At 40.3% G+C, this 21808-nt stretch overlaps 1 protein-coding gene across 1 annotated transcript in view; it reads right to left on the bottom strand.

Moving 5' to 3' along the window:
* Positions 1-21808, bottom strand: part of RYR3 (ryanodine receptor 3) — a 336967-nt gene that overhangs the window by 213105 nt on the left and 102054 nt on the right. Inside the window, exons 11-18 of the mRNA XM_056852142.1 lie at positions 21127-21291; positions 19734-19855; positions 17219-17387; positions 14177-14312; positions 10319-10414; positions 8274-8392; positions 6382-6515; positions 4704-4945 (exon numbers count right to left, since the gene is read on the bottom strand). Of these exons, the coding sequence (XP_056708120.1) occupies positions 4704-4945; positions 6382-6515; positions 8274-8392; positions 10319-10414; positions 14177-14312; positions 17219-17387; positions 19734-19855; positions 21127-21291 (1183 nt within the window). The remainder of the gene's footprint in view (positions 1-4703; positions 4946-6381; positions 6516-8273; positions 8393-10318; positions 10415-14176; positions 14313-17218; positions 17388-19733; positions 19856-21126; positions 21292-21808) is intronic.

The raw sequence follows: 21808 nt of genomic DNA, 5'->3' as shown, positions 1-21808 counted from the left end.
CTTCTTTAATATAAATAGCTCTCCTTCCTCTGCAAAATGCTGTTACATTCCTTTCAGCTCAGGCTCTTTCAGCTACTAATAATAAATTCTATATTCATGTAATCATTCTAACAGCTCTTCGCTATAATTAGATCCAGATTGTATTCAGTTTGTTACTTCTCATTTGAATTCATACTTCTTCAATACAGGTGAGAAAAACTAAATACAGCATATCAGATGTGGCTTCATCAGTAAAACAGGGTTTTGCTTACCTGTAACTGTTGTTCATTGAGTTGTCTTCTGTGTAGGCACAGATTGGGACTGCGCATGAGCAGGCCTGCCATGGAGAAGGTTTTCTTTAGCTTAAAAACTCACTAGAGGGGCACCCCTCCTCTGCTATGTGTTTTCCCACTAAAACCATCACATGCTCAGAAGGAGTGGTACTCCCTTCCCTCAGTTCCACCTGAGCTGCCACAAGCACATAGACCTTTAAAACAGAGTTCACAGAGGGGCAGGAGGAAGGGAACGTGTGCCTGCACAGAAGTCAATTCAATGAACAATGGTTACAAGTAAGTGTAACCCTGTTTTCATCTTTGGCCTTCTGTGCAGTCCCACATTGGGATTTTAACAAGCTACTCACCAAGGGAGATGGGGTGAAGCTCTCCCAGGTGATCTTATTGGAACAAAGAATGGAGAATTGCGTTGCCAACTTCTGTCTCTTTACTCACATGTAGCTCAAGGGCATAATATTTCACAAAAGTATCAGCCAAGGACCTAATAGCTGCTCTACACATCTCCAGAAGAGGGACCTCCTTGAAGAGGGCTGTTAAAGAAGCCTGTGCCCTGGTAGAGTGAGTGTGAATAAGGAGAGGGCAAGGCAAACCAGCTTTAGCATAATAAAGTTCAACTGCAGAAACAATCCACCTGCATAAGGACTGTGAAGATGCTGCCAGAAGTGGCAGTCTCAATGGGAGTTCAGTCATGGCAGTAGATTTTACCAGAATATCATTGGATAAGAGAGCCTTTTCCCATAATGTAGCCTTGAGCTGGGAGGCCCTGTCTCTCTGTGCCTTTGGCATGAATTGTTGAGATGCTCAACATGAAGCAACACTGTGTTCCTCAACCAAGCACAACAGACAATGCTCGTGCTCATCTGTGTGCATCATCTTGGTGGCGTAATGGGTACATTTCTTTAAAAGAACCTTTTGAAACATCTCAAAGCCCAAGATAGGGGCAATCATTGAAGAACAGGTGGGTGAGGTAGGACTCATGAGGGCCCATACGGCCATCTCCCTCAGCCCTCCTTTCTCTCTGTTACGTAGGTCTTTTTCTCCTCCCATTTTTTTAGTGGTAGAAAAAGAGCTCTGATCAGAGTGGAAAAATACCTCAAAAAAACAGCTAATTACAGTGATGGAAGTAAAGAAATGCGATAGAATCCACAGAACAAATGCTAAACAAACCAACTCTGACAGCAGCGAAGAAGGAACTGAGGGAAGGGGGTTCCACTCCCTTGGACCACATGATGGTTTCAGCAGGAAAACATGTCTCAGTGACTCTGAGTGAGTTTTTAAGCTAACCTTCTCTGTGGTAGGCCTGCTCATGCACCAATGTGTCCCAATATGTGTCTGCACAGGAAGTGAAGATGAACGAATATATCCATATGTCTGCTGTTCGCCCAAGAATAGCAATTATCTTTTTGCAATCACATTATGCTGGCAGCCCATACTTTGTAATCAATCAATTTTACAAGATTTCTTTTGTACTTTGTTCTTTCCAGTAAATGAGCTCCAGTTACAAAGGTACCTGTTTGTCCCCAAAGGAATGATGTTCTATCTATCAATTTAATTCAATTACTATTAATCCAGTTCATAAAATCAATCCAATTCTTCTGTACTTCTCTACATTATCGAAGCTTCCTAAACTGATACTACCTGCACATTTCATCTGCAAATTTTTTCTTCCCTCCCCAGCATCACAAATGATTAAAAACAGCATTTTTGATACAACACTTTAAACTGTGTGGAAATAATTCTAGAAAGTGGGAAGTCTTTCCCCCCAAAAAAATCCCCCCAAAAGCACATGACACTGTTATAATGGTGAAAGAAAAAGTTCATGACATAAGCAACTGTCCTAGGCCAATTTAGATGTTACTTCCTGTTCAAGGTCCATTCCTCATGTATGTCAGGTAGTGGTGCTTTATGTACTAATTGGCTATGCATGCCACATTTGCTCATTAGCACCATGTAGCCCTAGGGGAGCATACAGTTATGTAAGTAGTGTATGTACATAGATGCATACAGTAGAAGCATCAAAGCATTAATCTGCACTGGGTGGATCACTGGCATAGAAATGTTAGTCAGTGGCAACCCTAGATGAAAAGTGCTGTATAGTAAGCAACTAATTTTAAAAAATAAGCTTCAAAAATTATTTCTCGAATATATTAAATGATTACTATGTAATGTATGACTCACACACAAAGTTCAGATTTTCCCTATGATACCTCCTTATTCTGCGTTGTCTGTATCCCATAATATTCTACTATGATATTTAAAATGTTATTTTAATATTAATCAAATTACTAATTATAGTCATGGCAAAAATATTTTTGATGAATGACTGGAAGGCAGACTTTCATACAAAGAAAACTCATTATCTTCTTTCCTGTTATTCAGTTTCAAATAGTATGCATTTTTAAACTGTTCTATTTTCCATTTGATTTAACACAATAAAGAATTATCTTACTGAAGTCCCATGAATTTAAAGTGTACACATGGAAGCAACATTCAGTGGTTTGCAACCAAAAGGCTCAAACAAAAAAAAGATACTAATGTAATGCATCTTAAAAGCTCAACATAAATGTTTATGTGTGGCATCCATCTAATGACAGGGTTGCAGTCAATTTTTTGCCACTGAACATTTTTTGGGAAAAAGGTATTCTTCTGAGAAGGAGATGCACCCTATTGCTGAAGCAACCAGCCAACCTCTTTCTTTTGCTACATTACTATGGTGGTTTCATTGTCCAAATTTGCCGCTGCTCTTGTAGAGCAGCATGTTAAGATAGGAAGTGTGAGCGATGTACTCCATCCCCAGTCCATTCAGAATAAGTGTTAGCCAAAAGTAGACCACTTTCACCCCAATTCACAACCTCTCCTGTGGGGGACAGGCATTAAAAGGGAAGCGTTTTTCAAAGCATATGAAAGTTTTCACAAAACATTACACACATTCCTCACCATTTGGGTACACACCCATTTATGCATTAATGATCAGCATTCAAAGAATTAACTCTATGCTTTCTACCTTGAGGCATAGATCCAGAATGATTCGTAAAAAAAAAAAAATCCCAAAAACAAAACAAAAACCAATGTCTATGAAAACCAGTTAGGCCTTTTCCTCTTCAGCAATTTTGCCCACTAAGTCACAAATTAATTTTAAAAGCTGAAGGAGTTTAAAAAGGGTTTTGAAGGTTTGGTGTCAGTCAGATACCAAAAAAGAAGAGACAGGGAATGACAGCATGCTAAATCCTAGTTAGCACATAAACCAAATATATGCTTGCCCTTGGCTCACAGCCAAGTCCTTAACCACAATGATATCCTTAGTATCATCTGGCAGTTGTGCTTCTTGATCTGAATTTTATAAGAATGGGTAATCATCAACCTTTATGGCCATTAATTTATGCCTCAGGAGAAGATAAATCTGATTTGTTTACATCTAAAACAAATGCAATTTGATAAGGGTTACAATTAAAATCAATGCTACATTTCCAGCCCTTTAAAGTGTAGCCACAGCTTTTAAAAACTATCCTAAATAATACTTAATACTCTAAGAAAATGCTAATGCTTAGGGATTTAGAAAATCTTGAAGGAGTTTCACAGCTGTGTGGAATATTTCCAGAACACTTCTTCTTTTGTCTAAACCTTGCTTACAGATAAAATAATCAAGAGTGTTTTTCAGCCAAACTGAGATATGCTAATAGAATATATGGGAAGGAAAACAACACTAGATGAGCTCCCTCAGATTTCACCCACTTCTAGCAAAGTTTGCTTCAAATCTTGCAAAGACCAATATGGATGTCATGAATTGGCTCCAGCCTTTTCAACATCTTTATCAAGGCTAGATGCTATACATAGCTGAAACAGAGCAAAATCTCCTTCTACTACCATCTAATTACACCAGCTTGTTCAGCTCCAGACTCTCCATTTGATCCAGTAATTGGCCATTGCCAGCACCATCAAAACTGTCCCATAACACTTCCAATACTGTTATAAGGTTAGCTAGAGCACTGAACTATGGTGCCCAGAGCAGCCATTTAGAAGAATGGGGAGGTCAAGCAGCAATTCAAATGCATCCATTTCCCGTGACCATCCTTTCTTTACAGTAGTCAAAGTAAATAGTATTGAGGGCTGCCCCCATGCCTTTTCTCTGACAATACACAAACACTGCACTTCTAAGGAGAGTTACTCCAGGCTAAGTTCATTTCAATGGGCTTAGACTGGAGTAACTCTCCTTAGGAATGCCCTGAAAGTCTCCCAGCATTCCCCAGTCACCACTGGCTACACTGGCCAGTCAAAGAAGACTGCTCTGTTTCTCTAATAACCAAGCCAGGCATCAGTGTGCTTAATTATTTGCATCCCCTCAATAAGAGAGTTAATGCATACATCAGTATTTATAAAACTGGCAAATGGTAAAACAATATAGCTAGATAGCGTTATTAAATCAGTTCTCACCAGACCATAGATGAAGTCCATCAAATCCATATGAGCATAGGTCATCGCCAACACCATTGCCTCCCCATCCTTCTCCACCTCCAGGATAAGGAGCATAGCCTGATGTGGAAGCCCAGCCAACCCGCAGATGTGTGGGTTCTGCTGTCAAAAATGGATCTACCTGATCAATTATTAGTTCAAAGTACCATTTCTTATATTGTGCTGAACCCTCAGCAATTCCCAGAAATATGTTTGGTCTCATACTGAAAGAAAACAGAGAACAACATGTAGTGAGTTAAATTCACTGGTGTTACATTTTTTGTATTTCCCTACAATGCTATACTTTGACGGAAACCCCAGAAGATAAAAAAAGACAAAGCAAAATAGAATTAAGTATTTAAGTACAAAATTAGAGGAAATCAGATTGTTATAATACATAAGGACTGAATGCACAGGATTGTTAAGAATAATTGTGGCACAAAGTCATACATGAAGCTATTAACATATGAAGCTGCCTTATATTGAGACAAACAATTTCTCTGTTTATTCAGTCCTGTGTGCTATGATTGGCAGTGGCTCTCCAATGTTTAGGCAGAGAAACATTTATTTCAGCCATCAAAGAGCTTTAACTGGAGATGCTAGGTGACAGGCAGAGAAATCCTAAGGGGTGGGGTACTTCTGGGGTGGCCAGGGACAGTGCCGTCATGTGCAGCAAGCCAAAAATGAACCCCCCAAGCCCCGTCAAACTGCTCTATGCAGTTCCATGGGGCTTCATCACCATTTCTGCAGGCGCAGGTTTGCGCTGGCAAAAATGGACATTTCCAGGGCGAAAGGGTTTAGAGAGCTGACTAAAGTCAGTCTCACCCCCAGGAACATCCCCTTTGCAAGCCCTTGTGCCAGAGAAACGCTGTGCCAGAGAAAGATCATGTAGTTTCTCCTGAGCACCAGGCCTGATCAGGATTGGGCCCTTGCAGCTTTTGAAATGGTCAAATTCTTCCCTAAAATGGTGGTAGCCACCACAGGTCAAACCCATGGCCACTACAAGATTTAATTTGATCCTTAGTTTTGTTAGTGAAACTTGTCAACTACATGAGCTTCTTGTCCCAAAACCAGTTGCTCTGTTCCCTGTATTTTCTTGCTGATTAATGGATGTTGTTTTGAATGCACCTATCTCTGATGTGTGAACCTAACAGCAGGAATCTGAGTACCCAATCCCTGATTTGTAAGCAAAAGGGAACATCACAATAGGTCTCAGATAAATCTCACAAAAGATGAGCCCAAAAGAGTAGAAATGCAGTGTCCCAGAAACAGTTTAAGCCCTGAAATACAGTGTTGTAAACTGCTGTTTCTATCCTTTAACGTTGTTGTTGTTATTTTGTTGTCAAGTCACAGCTGACTTATGGCAGCCTGGAGAGTTTTCAAGGCAAGAGACATTCAAAAGTGGTTTGCCATTGCCTGCCTTTATAGCAACCCTAATATTCCTTGGTGTTCTCCCATCCAAATACTGGCCAGAGCCAATCCTGCTTAGCTTCTGAGATCTGATGAGATCGGCTAACCTGGACTATCCACATCAGGGCTATAGAAACCATTTATTACATCAAGAGGTCTCAGACAGGTACCCCGAGGGGTGGAATATAGATTTCTAAATAAATAAACAATAACATCCCATAAAATGCAAGTTATGACATATACATGATACCTTGTTACATCATTCACCAGCCGTGTTTGTAAGAGTAGATCTCTTCGAGGGAGAAGATTGTCACAAATTAAATTCTGATTAGCGCGCACTGCTACTCCATTACAGAGACAGAGAGAGCACAGCACTTCAAGAATCTGGAAGACATTATTAGTTGTTGCACAGCATTCAGAACACACAATCTTGTTGCACAACATTCATTGATGGTGGGTGTTTGAGCATTTCTTAATGGCTTTGGATTATAGGACCGATTGTTGGGAAACTGCTATGTTCTAGTATTCATTATAGTTTGCTGAAGATAGCCTCTTTCTCCTCAAGGAAGGGGCAGTATGAGTTTGAAAGATCACAAGAGAAGCAGACAGAGATAGCTGTGAGTTGTCTGAAGTAACTTGTGTATCCTTTCTGGAGATCTGATGTGAGTTAGTGGATCTGGTGACCTATTAAAGGACTAATTTGCCTCCGTGCTCAATTTTTGTATTTGTAAATAAAGTAAACATTACAAACAAGCAACAAAGCCTCCAGTGCTCTCTCCTCCAAAAGGAACCCACCCCAGGTTGTATTGTTTAACTGTCCTCCAAAGAAAGCCAAGCCTTTATAAGCAAAGACAAAACATACTGTTAAGTATGAACTGTTGTTCTTAGAGCAATGTAACAGCTGAGATGACTAAGAGGCTTGAAGAACAAGAATAAGTGGAGAAGACCAATAGCAGACAAATCACAAATTGTAATTGAAAGGGGAATCACATAAGCCCTACTGTTACTATGTTTTACATGAAAAATTGGCAACCAGTTCCCCACATACATGTCTTAAAAGGAGACATAAAACAAGAGTTAATTAGTTGTAAAACAGCTGTCAAAACGGCTACAAAAGAAATCACCAGAACCTGGGGAAATTTAAGAGAAAACCGCTGGAAAGACCATTTTGAAGTGATAGCAAATTTTAACTAACAGAGGGTACAAACAGAGGAAGTTAATAAAATCCCTTGCTTGACCCAAACCCCTATCCTTAAAAAAAGCATTTGTGGGGCTAAAGGGAAAATAGATGCTAGTTCTGTTTTACTAAAAAATTAATAGTCATGCCGAAGAATATGACACAGAAACTTTCAAATTTCTGATCTCATCATATACTCAAGAGGAAGCATCATCACTTCATTCTATTCCTAAATCAAGTGAGTTTGTACAAGGGATGCTCCCTTCAACATGGAGTACATATCCCCTGATCCATAGTGCTCATTTGCACACCCTTTCCCATAAGCTTCCATAGTCAGTTTTGCCATGATAATTCCTATTACCAAATACTGAGGCAGTGCAAGTGCAATATTGGATGCTTGCTAAAACCCATTAATCATCAGGTGCCAGCTTTAGGAACATGTTCCTCCCTGCAATGCCTGATCTCTTGAGATCATTTTGTTGTTAGCCACAGGTAAGACTAACCAGGGTTCCCCCTAATCCAAGATCTTAAATCCACTCCAAACTACACATTCAGATCCTGACTTAAAGTTGAATTATAGTTTAATTAAAGTTTAGCTACAATTAACAGCATCAATGAAATTCTGAACAGTTGTAATGGCAGGAGGGGCTAATTTGCTCTATGGGGGGGGTGAGGGTGCTGTAGGCAGGCAGTGGATGTTCCTGCTATTAATTTGTTAATAGGGAGCCAATCAATATGGTGGAGCTGAATGTCTGCTTAGAGTAAACTATAAAATAATCCTGAATTTCATAACCAGAGAAATTAGAATGCAAAATTGTTTTATTGTTTGCAAAACAGATTTCCATCAATATGTGTTTACTACCTTTTGCAATACGATATCCAGGTAAAACAATAAAAAACCCAATTTGCTTCATCTATACACTCTTCTGCAGACCAGTAAAACCTTCTTCATTTGCCAAGCATACCTTCTGGTTGCGTCCATGCTTGTCCAGCAATGAGATGACAGATTTTATATGACCTTCTTCTATCAAATTTAAAGCCTCTGGGCTTTCAATCAAGATGCAGTGCAAGACTTCCAAAATACCTGTAGGAATGCCACAGGCACAGAGATAGTTTTGACATTTAGAACAAAATCAAGCATACCAAACACAGTTCAGAAACTTGGGGGAAAATAACACCCTAAGGGGAAAGGAAGACAATGTTTCCATATTTTTGATCTACCAAAGCTTTAACCTGTAAGGCATGAAAGTGTTTGAAACAGGCATTGAGGACCTTGAGACAGTTATTTAACCTAGGCTTGTGTTGAAAGTGCTTTCAAGTAGCAGACAACTTATGGCAACCACGTAGGGTTTTCAAGGGAAGAGACAAACAGAGGTGGTTTGCCATTGCTTGCCTCTGCGTAGCAACCCTGGGCTTCCTTGGTGGTCTCTATCCAAGTACTAATCAGGGCCTATCCTGCTTAGCTTCTGAGATCTGGTGAGATTGGTCTTGCCTGGGCCATCCAGGTCAGGGAATTTTAAGCTTAGATTTTCAAAATCTATGACTAAATACAGTTAATACTGTTATTTGACTTCAGCTATCTGTATCTGAAGATGACAGAGTAATCACAAGGGGCACTTGTAAAGAAGTTCTTATCATGGTATAAGTCTCAAGCCCTAACAAATCTGACCCATTAATATGGGTAATCTTTTGTACTTTTGGTAAAATACCAAAAGACCCACAGCAAATAAATATGTATATATGCACATCAAGGAATAGGTAACCCAAGCATATACTAGATCAGGGGTGTCAAACTCAATTATTACGAGGGCTGGAAATGACATAAATATCACTTGGTTGGGCCGAGCCATGACTCGCCAGCCCAGATTGAGAGTGGGGGTGTGTTGCTGCCTCGGCTGGCTTGCAGGCCAGATAGGCGCTCTCAAGATGCCGTATCTGGCCTGTGGGCCTTATGCTTGATGCCCCTGTACGACATCATCTTTTTTAATATAATTGTAAATACAAATGTCTACTACAGTTGAAATCAACACCTTTTAATGGAAAGAATCGCTCCTGATTTTATCAAAGATTTTCAGAACAATGCATAGGTAAACCACAGGTAGACAGTTCTCTTGCTAGAAATTAATACAAAGCAGATTGTCCCACAGAAACAGGGGGACCTGAAAAAACTCATTCAGTAGGCTCAAACATATTTGAGATGTGTTAGCTTCCTCAGTCATTACAAATCATCATCTACTGATAGCAGCTTCCCTGTCAGCCTAGTCCCACTCTAGCAAGCACTCACCATCTTCCACGTTTTTCAAAACCCAACTGCCCAGCCACCTCAGCACAAAATCTTTGCATAAAATTGTCTCACTCTTGTTTGTTGCCTCAAGCAGGTGTCTGGAAAGGAGGGTCACCAACTCTGGGTTGAGAAATTCCTCGAGATTTAAGAGTGGAGCCTGAAGAGGGCAGGCTTTGGGGACGGATGGGACCTCAGTAGGACATACTGCCATAGATTTTACCCTCCAAAGTCACCATTTTCTCCAGGGAACAGATCTCTGTAGTTTGGAGATCAATTGTAATCCTGAGAGACCTATAGGCCCCACCTGGAGGTTGGAACCCTATTGGATAGCAGGTCTATAAATGTTCTAAATAAGTGAATAATAAATGCCTATCAGGAAACGGTCACTGATGTCAGAGAATTACAAAACTGTGAATAATTAGCTGGTAAAATAGTCTAAATTTATTTCTGAAATATTGCTTGATACATAATAGATTATACATAATAGATTATCAGTTTTCCTGCTAATACAAAAGACTCCGTGTGGATCTTTTATACCCAAGCCTTTAATACCCAAGCCTGTTAAAAGAATAGCGTTGGAGTCTAATTTTGATGAATGAAATGGTCCAAGGGCCTAATTCACTGGGTAATTTTGAGGTGCCTCAGCTCTGAAATAACAGGAAATTAAATTCTTTGTATATAATATAACAAGCACCAATATTCTTCTGTATAAATAAAATATCTCACCTGAAGATGATTCTAGTCTGTCCAATTTACTAATTAGCCAATCTAGGTTATTAGAAAACTGGGCACAGTTATTTCTGTTACCACAAATAAGAGCAGCTGAAAGAAAGATTTCAGATCATTAGTCAACTCTGGACAGAAATATTTTAGTAAAATGCCAAATTTAGTAAAACAAATGTTTACATTTAGTAAAACAAATGTTATGTGTTTTCCAAAGACATGCTGATGCTCACTTTGTTACTTATTCATGACAGATTACTGGAGCATCCAGTTTGGATAATTCATTAATACAGGCCAAGAGGAAACCAAAATGTACTGACACTAGATAACTATTTAAAAAGATATTATGCTATCTTTTCTAGTTCTGACAACAGTTAACGTTATTTATAAATATCTTTTAAGTTGCTCCAACAAATCTCCACTGAGAAGTGTTCATACAGATATCAGTAACACTGCTAATTCTTTATTCCAGAAAAACAAAGCAGGCATATTAGGAATTTTTGAAATTGTCTTTCCTTTTCCAAACAAATTTTGAAGTAGTTCCTAGAATCAAAGGGTTTTGTACATAATTCAGATTGTACTAAAGTACTGATCAAATGCTACTTGTTCCAGGTTTCACCCAAGTGAAGATATGGGACAACAGCTTGGGTTTAACTAGTTTATTAATTAAACTGATATACATTATAATTTAAATATGTGAACATATTTAAACAGTGGGCTGTTTTAGGCTGCCTTTGTTGATCAGACCAATGGCTGCCTTGGTTGGGCAGACCCACCCTGACTCCAATCTTGGCCAGCATCTTCTGCTGGTTTTGTCTTCATAGAATGTGCCAAGAGATGCCCAGCATCCTCTCCTCCCCTGATGATGCACTGCACAGCCACTACCAGGCTCAGAAAAGGTGTTACTCAGCACCAAGGGCACTCCTTCCCAGAAGCACCCCACCACACAACCAGTGATGTGCTTTTCTTGACATACTCTCCATCACTATTGATGTCTCGGTGTTTACCTATCATCCCTACCTACCACCCTATCCCTTCTGAACTAGTCTACACAGTCTACCTAGCCTTCACAGACCAAGCCTAATTAACAAGCTTCCACTCCAATTAAAAAAAAAATAGGCACTATTACATCAAAAAGAAAGTGACAAAGGCTTCCCCTACAGCCAATCCAGGGAAACCCCCAAAATTCCTGCTTGACCCCAAAAGGCAATAGACTAATCCTGTGATGTCCAAAAGGGAGGGTGGGTCAGCAGCTAGCGGAAAAGATTGGTGTGGGGAAGATGCAGCTAGAATAAAAGGCGGTAAACTCTGCCTCCCTACTGGCTGTGCCAAGGGATAGCACCAAAAAAACCTTGTGCCTCATTTGAACTCAAGGGGCCGAGGCAAAAAACTAAAAAGGTAAATGCAGTCTTGGGCTGCATCAACAGAAGTATAGTGCCCAGATCACACGAAGTGATGGTATCGCTTTACTCTGCTCTGGTTAGACCTCAACTAGAGTACTGTGTTCAGTTTTGGGCACCCCAATTTAAGAAAGATATAGACAAGCTGGAACGTGTCCAGAGAAGGGCAACAAAGATGGTGAGGGGTCTGGAGACCAAGTCCTATGAGGAAAGGTTGAAGGAGTTGGGTATGTTTAGCCTGAAGAGGAGAAGACTGAGAGAGGATATGATAACCATGTTCAAGTACTTGAAGGGATGTCATATAGAGGAGGGTGCAGAGTTGTTTTCTGTTGCTCAAGAAGGTCGGACCAGAACCAACGGGTTGAAATTAAATCAAAAGAGTTTCCATCTAGACATTAGGAAGAATTTTCTAACAGAGCGGTTCCTCAGTGGAACAGGCTTCCTCGGGAAGTGGTAAGCTCTCCTTCCCTGGAGGTTTTAAAGAAGAGGTTAGATGGCCATCTGTCAGCAATGCTGATTCTGTGACCTTAGGCAGATCTTGGCCATCTTCTGGTCACTAGGGGTGTGGGGCGGGGAGGTAGTTGTGAATTTCCTGCATTGTGAAGGGGTTGGACTTGATGGCCCTGGTGGTCCCTTCCAACTCTATGATTCTATGAAAATGATCCCCAGCTTTAATGCTGGGAATGCAACATCTCCCAATTTAGCTCCTTGGCCCTCTGGACTACTGTTTAGTAAATAAATAAAACCAGGGCTGGTTAACATTTTAAAATAATATGTGTGAGGTGGAGAGAAGAAAGCTGTCTCCACGTTTCTCACATTTCTGAGTAGGAGGATTCCACACAGCTGCAGGAGAGGCTCATGGCATGCTCAACAGTGGTCCTGTTGACAGTGGTCTATCTACTAATTTAAAAGCACCATAAACCAGATAATTAGTATTCTTCAACATTATGTGCATGAAAATGGAAAGTTTAGTCACTTTCATTAAGCTTAGATAGAAACACCCATTGGAATAACTGCTTTTACTATCTACAATAGCTATCAGGGTGACATATTTGTGATATAAAACTTTTAACATCAGGACAATGATAATATTGTCAAGGAAAAGATCACAAACATCAGTGTGGAAACTGGATGTAAAATAATAATTTTCCAAATCAGGTAGCTGTGCCCTGTTCTGGATTTCCTTCTTTCTAATCTTCTAACAAGAACCTTCTTCACTGTCAACTTATTCCCCTCCCCATTGCTCATCTTTTCTCATAGTTACATAATTTTTTTCTGGATCTCAAAAGGAAAAACAGCCCACTTTTTCAAATGGCAAGAGAACGATCTGGACTTCATGGGCCTGCATCTACTTAATAAAAGTAGAAAAGCTAGATTTGGAACTTTTGACTCTTGAGATCTTATATCCTGGAAATCTTGTTGGTCTTTAAGGAGCTACTGGACTCAATACTAGGCTCTTCTACTGCATAACCATGGATACCCCCCTGAAAAACCATGTCTACCCACCTGAAACTATCTTAATAAAAAAGTAGCCAAGCAGCCCATTCCTGAAGGGGGGGGGCAGTTAGGCAGCAGCTGGTAAGCCTCTGTAGAAGGTGGCAAAAGGGATTTATCAAAAAAAGAAAAGAAAAAAAATCCGAAAATCCCCCATAGGGTTTAGCGAGACTAATTTTGGTGGGGTAGCAACACTGCAGTGCAAGGGGGCATTCCCGGGGTGAAAAGGGTCTGGAAGCTGACTAATGTCAGTTCTGCCCCTGGAAACACCTCAGAAACGCCCCCCACACTGGCATGGGATTTCCCTTATGGGATTTCCCTACTGGCATGGCAGTGATGGCAGCAGAGGCTGCTGCAGCTCCGTGGCTCCCTCACCAGTGTGTTTACCCCCGTGCCGGCGTCCATGCCACTTTGCACCATGGTAAAGTGGCAAAGATGCCAACACGGGGTTATGCCGGCTCATATCGTGCTTCCCCCCCTTCAGGATTGCACAGTTAATCAAGCCATTTGTTGGCCAGGCTCTCCTAAACATCAAAACTTCATGTCTATGTTACGTGGAAAAATATGTACGTGGAAAATATGTTACGTGGAAAAAGGATGTACTAGCTCTGGCTGGAATGAAGAATTTGAAAAGATTATCTTTATAACAAAGATGGAGGAACAAAAAAAGATAAATCATATTTCTATTTGTTTGTGTGTTGTGCTTAAATATAATTTTGTTCAATTTTCTTCCACTTTCATGTAACCAAGAATAAATTATGCAAGTGATACACGTTGCGTTGAATGTATTTTTTATCAAACTGCTAATTACAGATTTCTGCTCCCTTTGATACAAATATATATAAAACAAGTTGGAAAAATACGAATATTTCAAATAAATGTGGAGTACATTTTATTGTTATTTATTAAGAGGAGAAATGATCCTGTTCTGCAATTTAATTTTACAGCTGATAGATGTAGAACTCACCTAACAATTTGTAAAGGAGATTCAGAATTTCTTTCCATGCTGTACCACTTTCCTCTCTGCCAACCCCTGTAAAATGAGCAGTACTATAGTAGACGTTTAAGCGATCAATGCAGTTCAAAACCAGTGCCAGCATTCCCTGAAAAGATGTCACAGATAACAATATGTTTACATGTCCAGAAATGTATTCCTTCTCAGTTTTAAATGTTTACTAAGATAAATGTTTAAAACACATTCAATCTTAAATACAGTACTGAACTTAAAAATATGATCACCATTACTTACAATGGAGAGTCTTTGCGCAATGACCACCTTCCGTCATGCAGGGCTACTTGTGCTTAGCACATATGCAGCCTGCACATGCAAAAAAAGATAGCTGACAGTGCCATCCTAAGTAGAGTAATGTCTTCTAAGTCAATTGGCTAAGAAAGGTGTAATTCTGCTTCGGATGGCACTGTGAAGCACTCTTTGGGAGGTGAGCATAGGCCTCCCATTCCAGGAATGTTCATATGCATTCCTAATACTGCATCTTTCCAACGAAGGGCACCTGATACAAGGGAGTTAGAGTTCTACTGTGTCTTAAGAGGATCAACTCCCAAAGGTGCAGCTTACTACCTAGGAGGAGATGGCTCATAATAGATTTTTTTTAATGAATGTTAATATTTATTCTACTATAAATAGTCTCTTCTCTGTAGCAGCTAACTCAGATTGCAGTATGGTCTATGATAAAGACAGAAATCTCCAATGTTCTTTCAAACTCTAAATTTGGAACATTTCAAAGAAGCTGTTCACCTAAATTATATAATTTTCAGAAAAGATCAGTATACTCAGACTGGCAGCAGCTTTCCAGGTCATAGGCACACACATGAACACATGCCACCGCCTTATACTGAATTAGACCCTTGGTCCATCAAGGTCACTACTGTCTACATAGACTGGCAATGGCTTTCCAGGATGTCAGGCCTGATTCCCTTAATGGGAGATGCTGGGGACTGAACCTGGGGCCTTCTTCATACCAAGCAGATGCTCTTCCACTGAGCCACAGCTGTACCTAGGGTTGCCAGGCCCCTCTCTGCAACCGGCGGGAGGTTTTTGGGGTGGAGTCTGAGGAGGGCAGGGTTTATGAAGGGGAGGGACTTTAATGCCATATAGTCCAATTGTCAAAGCAGCCATTTTCTCCAGGGGAACTGATCTCTATTGGCTGGAGATCAGTTGTAATACCAGGAGATCAGCTACTACCTGGAGGCTGGCAACCCTAGCTGTACCTTAGTAGGTTACGTGATTGTCAGAATGAATGTGCACAAACAAAATGTGCAAAACACCAGAAAGAATGCTGAGGCCCCCTTCCTTTCTGTAGGCAAGTGAGTTATGTGCTAGTAATAGGGTTGCCAACCTCCAGGTAATAGCTGGAGATCTCCCACTATTACAAGTGATCTCCAGGGAACAGAGATCAGTTCACCTAGAGAAAATGGCCACTTTGGCAATTGGACTCCATGGCATTGAAGTCCCTCCCCTCCCCAAACCCCAACCTCCTCAGGCTCTGCCCCAAAAACCTCCTGCCGGTGGCGAAGAGGGACCTAGTGACCCTAGCTAGTAACCTCTGATCTACTTCCTGAGGAAGTACAAGCCACTTCCCTCCATGAATTTGCTGGCTGAAGTAAAGGGAAGGTGATCCAGGTATGAACAATATTATTATAGCCAGAGGTTTCAGAAGAGCAGGCCTTTGGGACAACTATCCAGGAGCCATAAGGCCTGGCAAGCTCATGACAAGAAATAGGCAGTGATTAGGTTACTGAAGATACAGCACATTGAGGCTATAAAACTGGGCCTTAGGAAAGGACTGGGAGAGCTGTTTTACAACAGACTTTCCAACTCAAGTTGTCAAAGTGCTTCATCTAGTTCCTGGCCAGAACATAACAAAGTTTACCTAAGCAGATTATTCTGTTTGAATTGGCAGACCACTCTGTCTGGGCTTTGCCTCTCTTTCACCTAGGGCTGCAACCAAACACCATTCTAGATTCGCATAAATCTGTTCCAAATTGATTATCCACAGCGTAGTCTGCCAATTCAAACAGAATAATCTGCTTGTGTAAACTTTGTTATGTTCTTTGTATTTAAACGTATAGGTGTGAAAGTATATGTTAAGTATATTTATGTTGGAAATGTTTTATAAGTGTATTTGTGTTTTAAAAACAGGATTTGAATCAGAGAGACTCAATGGAGCAGTCAAGATTACCCTATAATGGCAAGATATCGAGCAAAAGACTTCTGATGAAGCTGACATGTGAAACAAGGATAAATAGTGAAACCTTGTATAGTCTGTTTTGTGTTGACAGAAGTGTTTTGGAAATTATAAATTGATATTTAAAATTATAAATCACCTTTTTGGAAAATTATATAATTCATTACATTCAGATGTATAGTGGTATTTTTTCTCTTTATATATATGAACCTCCAGGTAGTGGCTAGAGATCTCCCACTATTACAACTGATCTCCAGGAGACAGAGATTAATTCCCCTGGAGAAAATGGCTGCTGTGGCAATTGGACTCTATGGCATTGAAGTCCCTCCCCTCTCCAAACCCCACCCTCCTCTGGCTCCACTCCCCAAATCTCCAGGTATTTCCCAACCTGGGGCTGGCAACCTTACTACCTTGCAAGGTATGGAGAGGCCAGGGGCCAGGAGACTTGATCTCTCCTTGGGCTCATGCCATACAGAGCCTGGGCCTGTTTACCCTTAACATGGGAACATAAGACCTAGAAAGTACTACTTTCAGATAAATGCAGAGTCTCTTGGTTTGGTTGTATACTCCTCTAAATAATAAGAGTAGGGGAAAGACAGTACACGAGCCACTTTCAATCTTTCCATGACTTGAAAATATCATCTGCGCAGAGCCTGACTTATTATAATGAACCCCTAAGAGTCTAGGAAGAGTATTAAAAGCATTCCTGCATGTTAAAAGCACTTCTGTAAGGTAAAAGTTCTGCTGCCGGTGATAGTCAAATCCATTTGTCATATACAAATAAAACCATTGTCCCTCCTAACCTCTTCTTTGAATAGATTTTGTCTATTCTTGAGAGAACGAAGTTTGTTCTGTTTATCTTCATGTTCTAGCTCTTCTTCTGGAGGCAGAAAATATGTGATCAGGTCTTGCAGAGTCTGCAGTACCTCTCCAATAGGCAGAGGGATGGGAGCTGAAGTTCTGTTATTTCCACTAAACATCAATAGAAAGATAAAGAAAACAACTGTCACTGAAGAAAATCAGTAATAATAATCCTTGTGATCAAAACACAAAACAGAATAAAAAGCTTTCAAAATATTGTCGAAGGCTTTCACGGTCAGAGTTCATTGGTTCTTGTAGGTTATCCGGGCTGTGTAACCGTGGTCTTGGTATTTTATTTCCTGACGTTTCGCCAGCAGCTGTGGCAGGCATCTTCAGAGGAGTAACTGTCCTTCAGTGTTACTCCTCTGAAGATGCCTGCCACAGCTGCTGGCAAAATGTCAGGAAAGAAAATACCAAGACCACGGTTACACAGCCCGGAACCAAGAACCAAAGAATAAAAAGCTGTTTCAGTTCTGAAATACAACTCCTGTTATCTATGGAATGTTTGATATTACCTAGTTTCAAGCCAGACAAAATGAAGAATTAAGAGCTTTTTATTAATCTGATTGGGCAGCCCCAGTCATCAGAGGGAGTCTCTACACAGTCCAGCTAAAAGTCACCATGAAAACTATTAACTTCAGAATACAAATAAGGTGGGGGAAGAATGACTAGTATCAATCCAACGGAATGATGATTCCTCAAATGGAGTCTGCCTGAAGGGAGAAAGGACAGTTCACTCTCTCTAAAGCACCTCTCTCTCAAAAAAATCCATACTTGAGTATATGAACAGTGGAGTTTATGAAAAACTCTAATTCAGCAGCATCAATGGGCAGAGTACTTTCCAGCATAACCAGAACACAGGGAAGGGGAGAGTAACATCAAATGAAGGTGAGCTGTTAGCTCTATTGTTGATCTGTTGCAGGAGTGAAGACCTGGCCTCAGCCATGTCAAAGCAAAGCCACTTAAGGAAAGAAATCCATTCTTTCTCATGCTGCTGCAAATAATTGCCTAAAATAATGAGATGCTATCTGCAATAGCAGATTAGCCACCAAATTAACTGATAATGACCAAATCTATGATAACAAGGATGAGCTAGTTTCAGACGATGTCTAGAAACTGCAGAACTACCTTGGTGAACCTTTTCTTGCAAATATGATTGTTTAAAATCTGTTGCTAAAGAGGGGGGAATTAGTCAGGAGGACAGATGTTCTACTCATCTAATGTAATAAGGCATGGGTCCCACAGAATTGTCTATTCAACCTATTTCTGCTGGCACCATAACAGCCAAGGGTATCTTCAGAGCCCCCTCCCCCTCCCCAAGTCTATTGGGCCACTAAAAGAGGTTTCTGGAAGACTCACCAGATACATTGACATCAGTCTCTGTAAACTATCTTCATACATAAACTTTATTCAATAATGTAATCTGTCTCCATGTGGGTTAATTATCACTTGCCTTCACCTTACCTCAGTGATCAAACAGAGCTATACTTGTTTAGACTATTTTGAAGATAGGATTAAATAATTGTTCAGAGACGATGTGGGTTCCAGGGAAGCATCTGAAGAGAAATGGCAATATCTACATTTTGTGGAAGGAGTTCTGTGAAAATGAGCGCAGTTATTCAAGGAAGCAAGAAAACTGGAAACAGGTAAGGATGGAAGATTGATGGCCACAAAATTGGTCAATAGATAAGGATAGGAAAATAATGAAGCAAATCCATGGACAATATTAAATATAACATAAGGATCATGATTGTTGGAACATCAAGACTCTACTTGAAAGTGATGTAATCATCATCCTTATATTTAAGGGGTGCTTTTCTTCCCAGTGGGGAAAAATATGGGTACCTGTAGCCTTCCCCCATCATTACCACCACCATAGATTGGGCTGGGGCTTTGAAGTGCTAAGGTGTGCAGAGTTTTGGACATGGAACCAGCTTTGCCATGATCACCTCTGACAAGCACCTATGGTAGAAGTTAACATATGCAGCACACACTATAAAAGGAACAGTCATGAGAATGATCCCTCAATATACTTAACTTGATGGAAGGACTTAAAGTTTTGAATTTGGCAAAATGCTGAAGGCTCCTTTTGATGAACAAATTTGCTTTTCTAAAGTACAAAGCATTCATTTCAAGGGTATTTGCTACAGACTGGTACTACCAAGACTGGGATATGGAATGTTAACACACCATTAACTTCAATGAACAGGGGGAGGGTTTGATTTTTAGAGATGATTTATTGTAGAAACTGTGCATAGACTTAGTGTTAAAACTTTCTTTTAACCGGAACGCTGTAAAAAGCATTAAACAGAAGACTTCAAAATAATACAAGTAAGGCTGCAATTGTAAACCAATGGAACCTACTTCCAGCAGTAAATATGGTTAGGACCAGACTGTAAACGTTCTTTTTACTTAAATGGAATTTTTAAAAACCTGAGACTGGGTAATATGCCATACCTTATAAACTGACTAAATAATCTTGTGGTATTGCGAATGATTCGAGCAGCCTGGGATTCTTCATGTTGACATCTTTGTAATGTGAGACCATCATCCATATGTCCTTCTTGGTGCAATATAACCTACAAACAATACCCACAACAATGCTCTAGAAATAATGTGTCATTCATGCTTTCAAATACTAAGCACTACACCAAAGTAATAAGATTTGTTTTATTGCTGGAAATGATCTGATCCTAAATTTCAAACATCTGGACAATGCAATTTATTTGGGCTTTGTTATTTTATTCAGATCAGATAATATTCAAACTAAACACCTCATAATAAGTTAGAATGGCTTCTTCAGGAAACTGTAAGAGATGAAGAACCGATAGAGGTAAAATCTTAGATCTAATCCATATCCTTTTTCATTACAAGATTTACTTAAGACATACAGTCAACATCTTCCAAATATAGAGCACATTTAAAACAAAATCCTTCTCTAGCTCCATTGCTTTTAGTAATTGGGTTGTCTCTCAGAATGAAAAAGGTCTTATTCCTAATATCTTACTTGGTATTTTAATAGCGCAGCCAAGAAAAGAAGTAGTAGTAGATCTAAATGTACAGTTTAAAAAAGCAATAGTAAGAGAGAGGAAGCAGGTATTGCTCATGAAATGAAACTTGTATGATATACAATGGCACAAATGCAACTGCTTGTTTTAAAATGGAAGGAGCTGATTTTGTCACTGCTGTAGTATAACGGTCAGGGTAAGGTTCCAAGACTGCATAAATACAGGTACAACATGGACCAAGTAGCTTGAATTGCCCAAATGTTCAGTCTAGCCCCTTGGAGCAGCAGTGCTTTAAACTTGCACAGTTCACATATCTCTGCACTACGTTGTAGTGGCACAGTGCAAAGCCACCTGCATCTCTCAGCTAGAAATTCAGTAGAATGGCCAATAGGCTTGCTGTCTACTCATATCTGGAGTTTCGTGAAAGTTTTCATGGATTGAGTCTAATAATCCCAACACCTGGGTTATGACACATGCCAGAAGGACAAGTGGAGGTATCCTGTCAATGGGCAGCAATTTGAAGAAAGCTAAGGTGGGAGGGGTCAGAGCGATTGCGCTCCAGATGCCACATATCCATCCTCATATAGTCAAGAGTATGTGAGAGCACATAACTGCAAGCCTTGGGCTGTTACCTATTACCATTTATTTCTTCAAAATCAATTTTAGCTACATTGCACTGTATTGAAATATAAAATAAAGACAGTGAACACATTCAATTCATCTTGAAAGGCAATGCTCTCTCAAACCTATGTCTTTGTGGCACTCTTGTGGTAATACATTTGTTTGTATCTCCAATCTGGACGAATTTGCCTTAGAAACAAGACAATCTTTATTTTGTTTACCTTCCTTTTCAGCGGTCCCAAACGCACTGTTTTAGCATCCTGTGATTTATAAGTCAGCCACAGAGTGCTGGCTACATGCTGCACAAAACAAATGGAATCACCATACTTTATTTCAGGAACTCCCATGCCATCAATATCACGCTTATGAGCAGAATCCAATTTTTCCTTTGTCCCATAGAATTTAAAAGAGAAAACAATATTAACTCAATACCAGCAGCCTTTTATCACAAACTTGGAAATAAAAAATAATCTACAAACAGATATCACCAAAAAAGAGGCAAAAGGCAGTTTCAGTGTTATTGGAGAAAAACAAGTGAGGACCAGTGGAAATCACAGGGGTGATTCCCATCCAGTCTGCACAACCCCAGCTTCGCCATGGTGTTGGCAGTGCCCCTGGCCCACCCAACCCCAGCTTTGCTGCCTCAATGGCACTGATGATGGAAGTAGCTCCCCCAATACTGCCCAACCCCAACTTCACCATGCTGGCAGCTCCCCCCTATTTCCACCACCTCAACAGTAGTTGCAGCAAGTCCCCTCCAGTCCACCCAACCCCAGCTTCATGATGGCTTTGGTGGCTCCCCCACCCTGCCTACCCAAACCTAGCTTCACTGCATCAATGGCCTGGCCACAATAGAGGTGTAGGAGTATTGCCTGATGGATTTAACGCCCTCTCCATCTTTTA

The sequence above is a fragment of the Euleptes europaea genome, chromosome 6 (genome assembly GCF_029931775.1).
Source record: "Euleptes europaea isolate rEulEur1 chromosome 6, rEulEur1.hap1, whole genome shotgun sequence".
In the NCBI taxonomy this organism is placed as follows: Eukaryota; Metazoa; Chordata; class Lepidosauria; order Squamata; family Sphaerodactylidae; genus Euleptes; species Euleptes europaea.
Note: the sequence above shows the minus strand (reverse complement) of the source record. Positions and strands in the feature narration are given on the sequence as shown.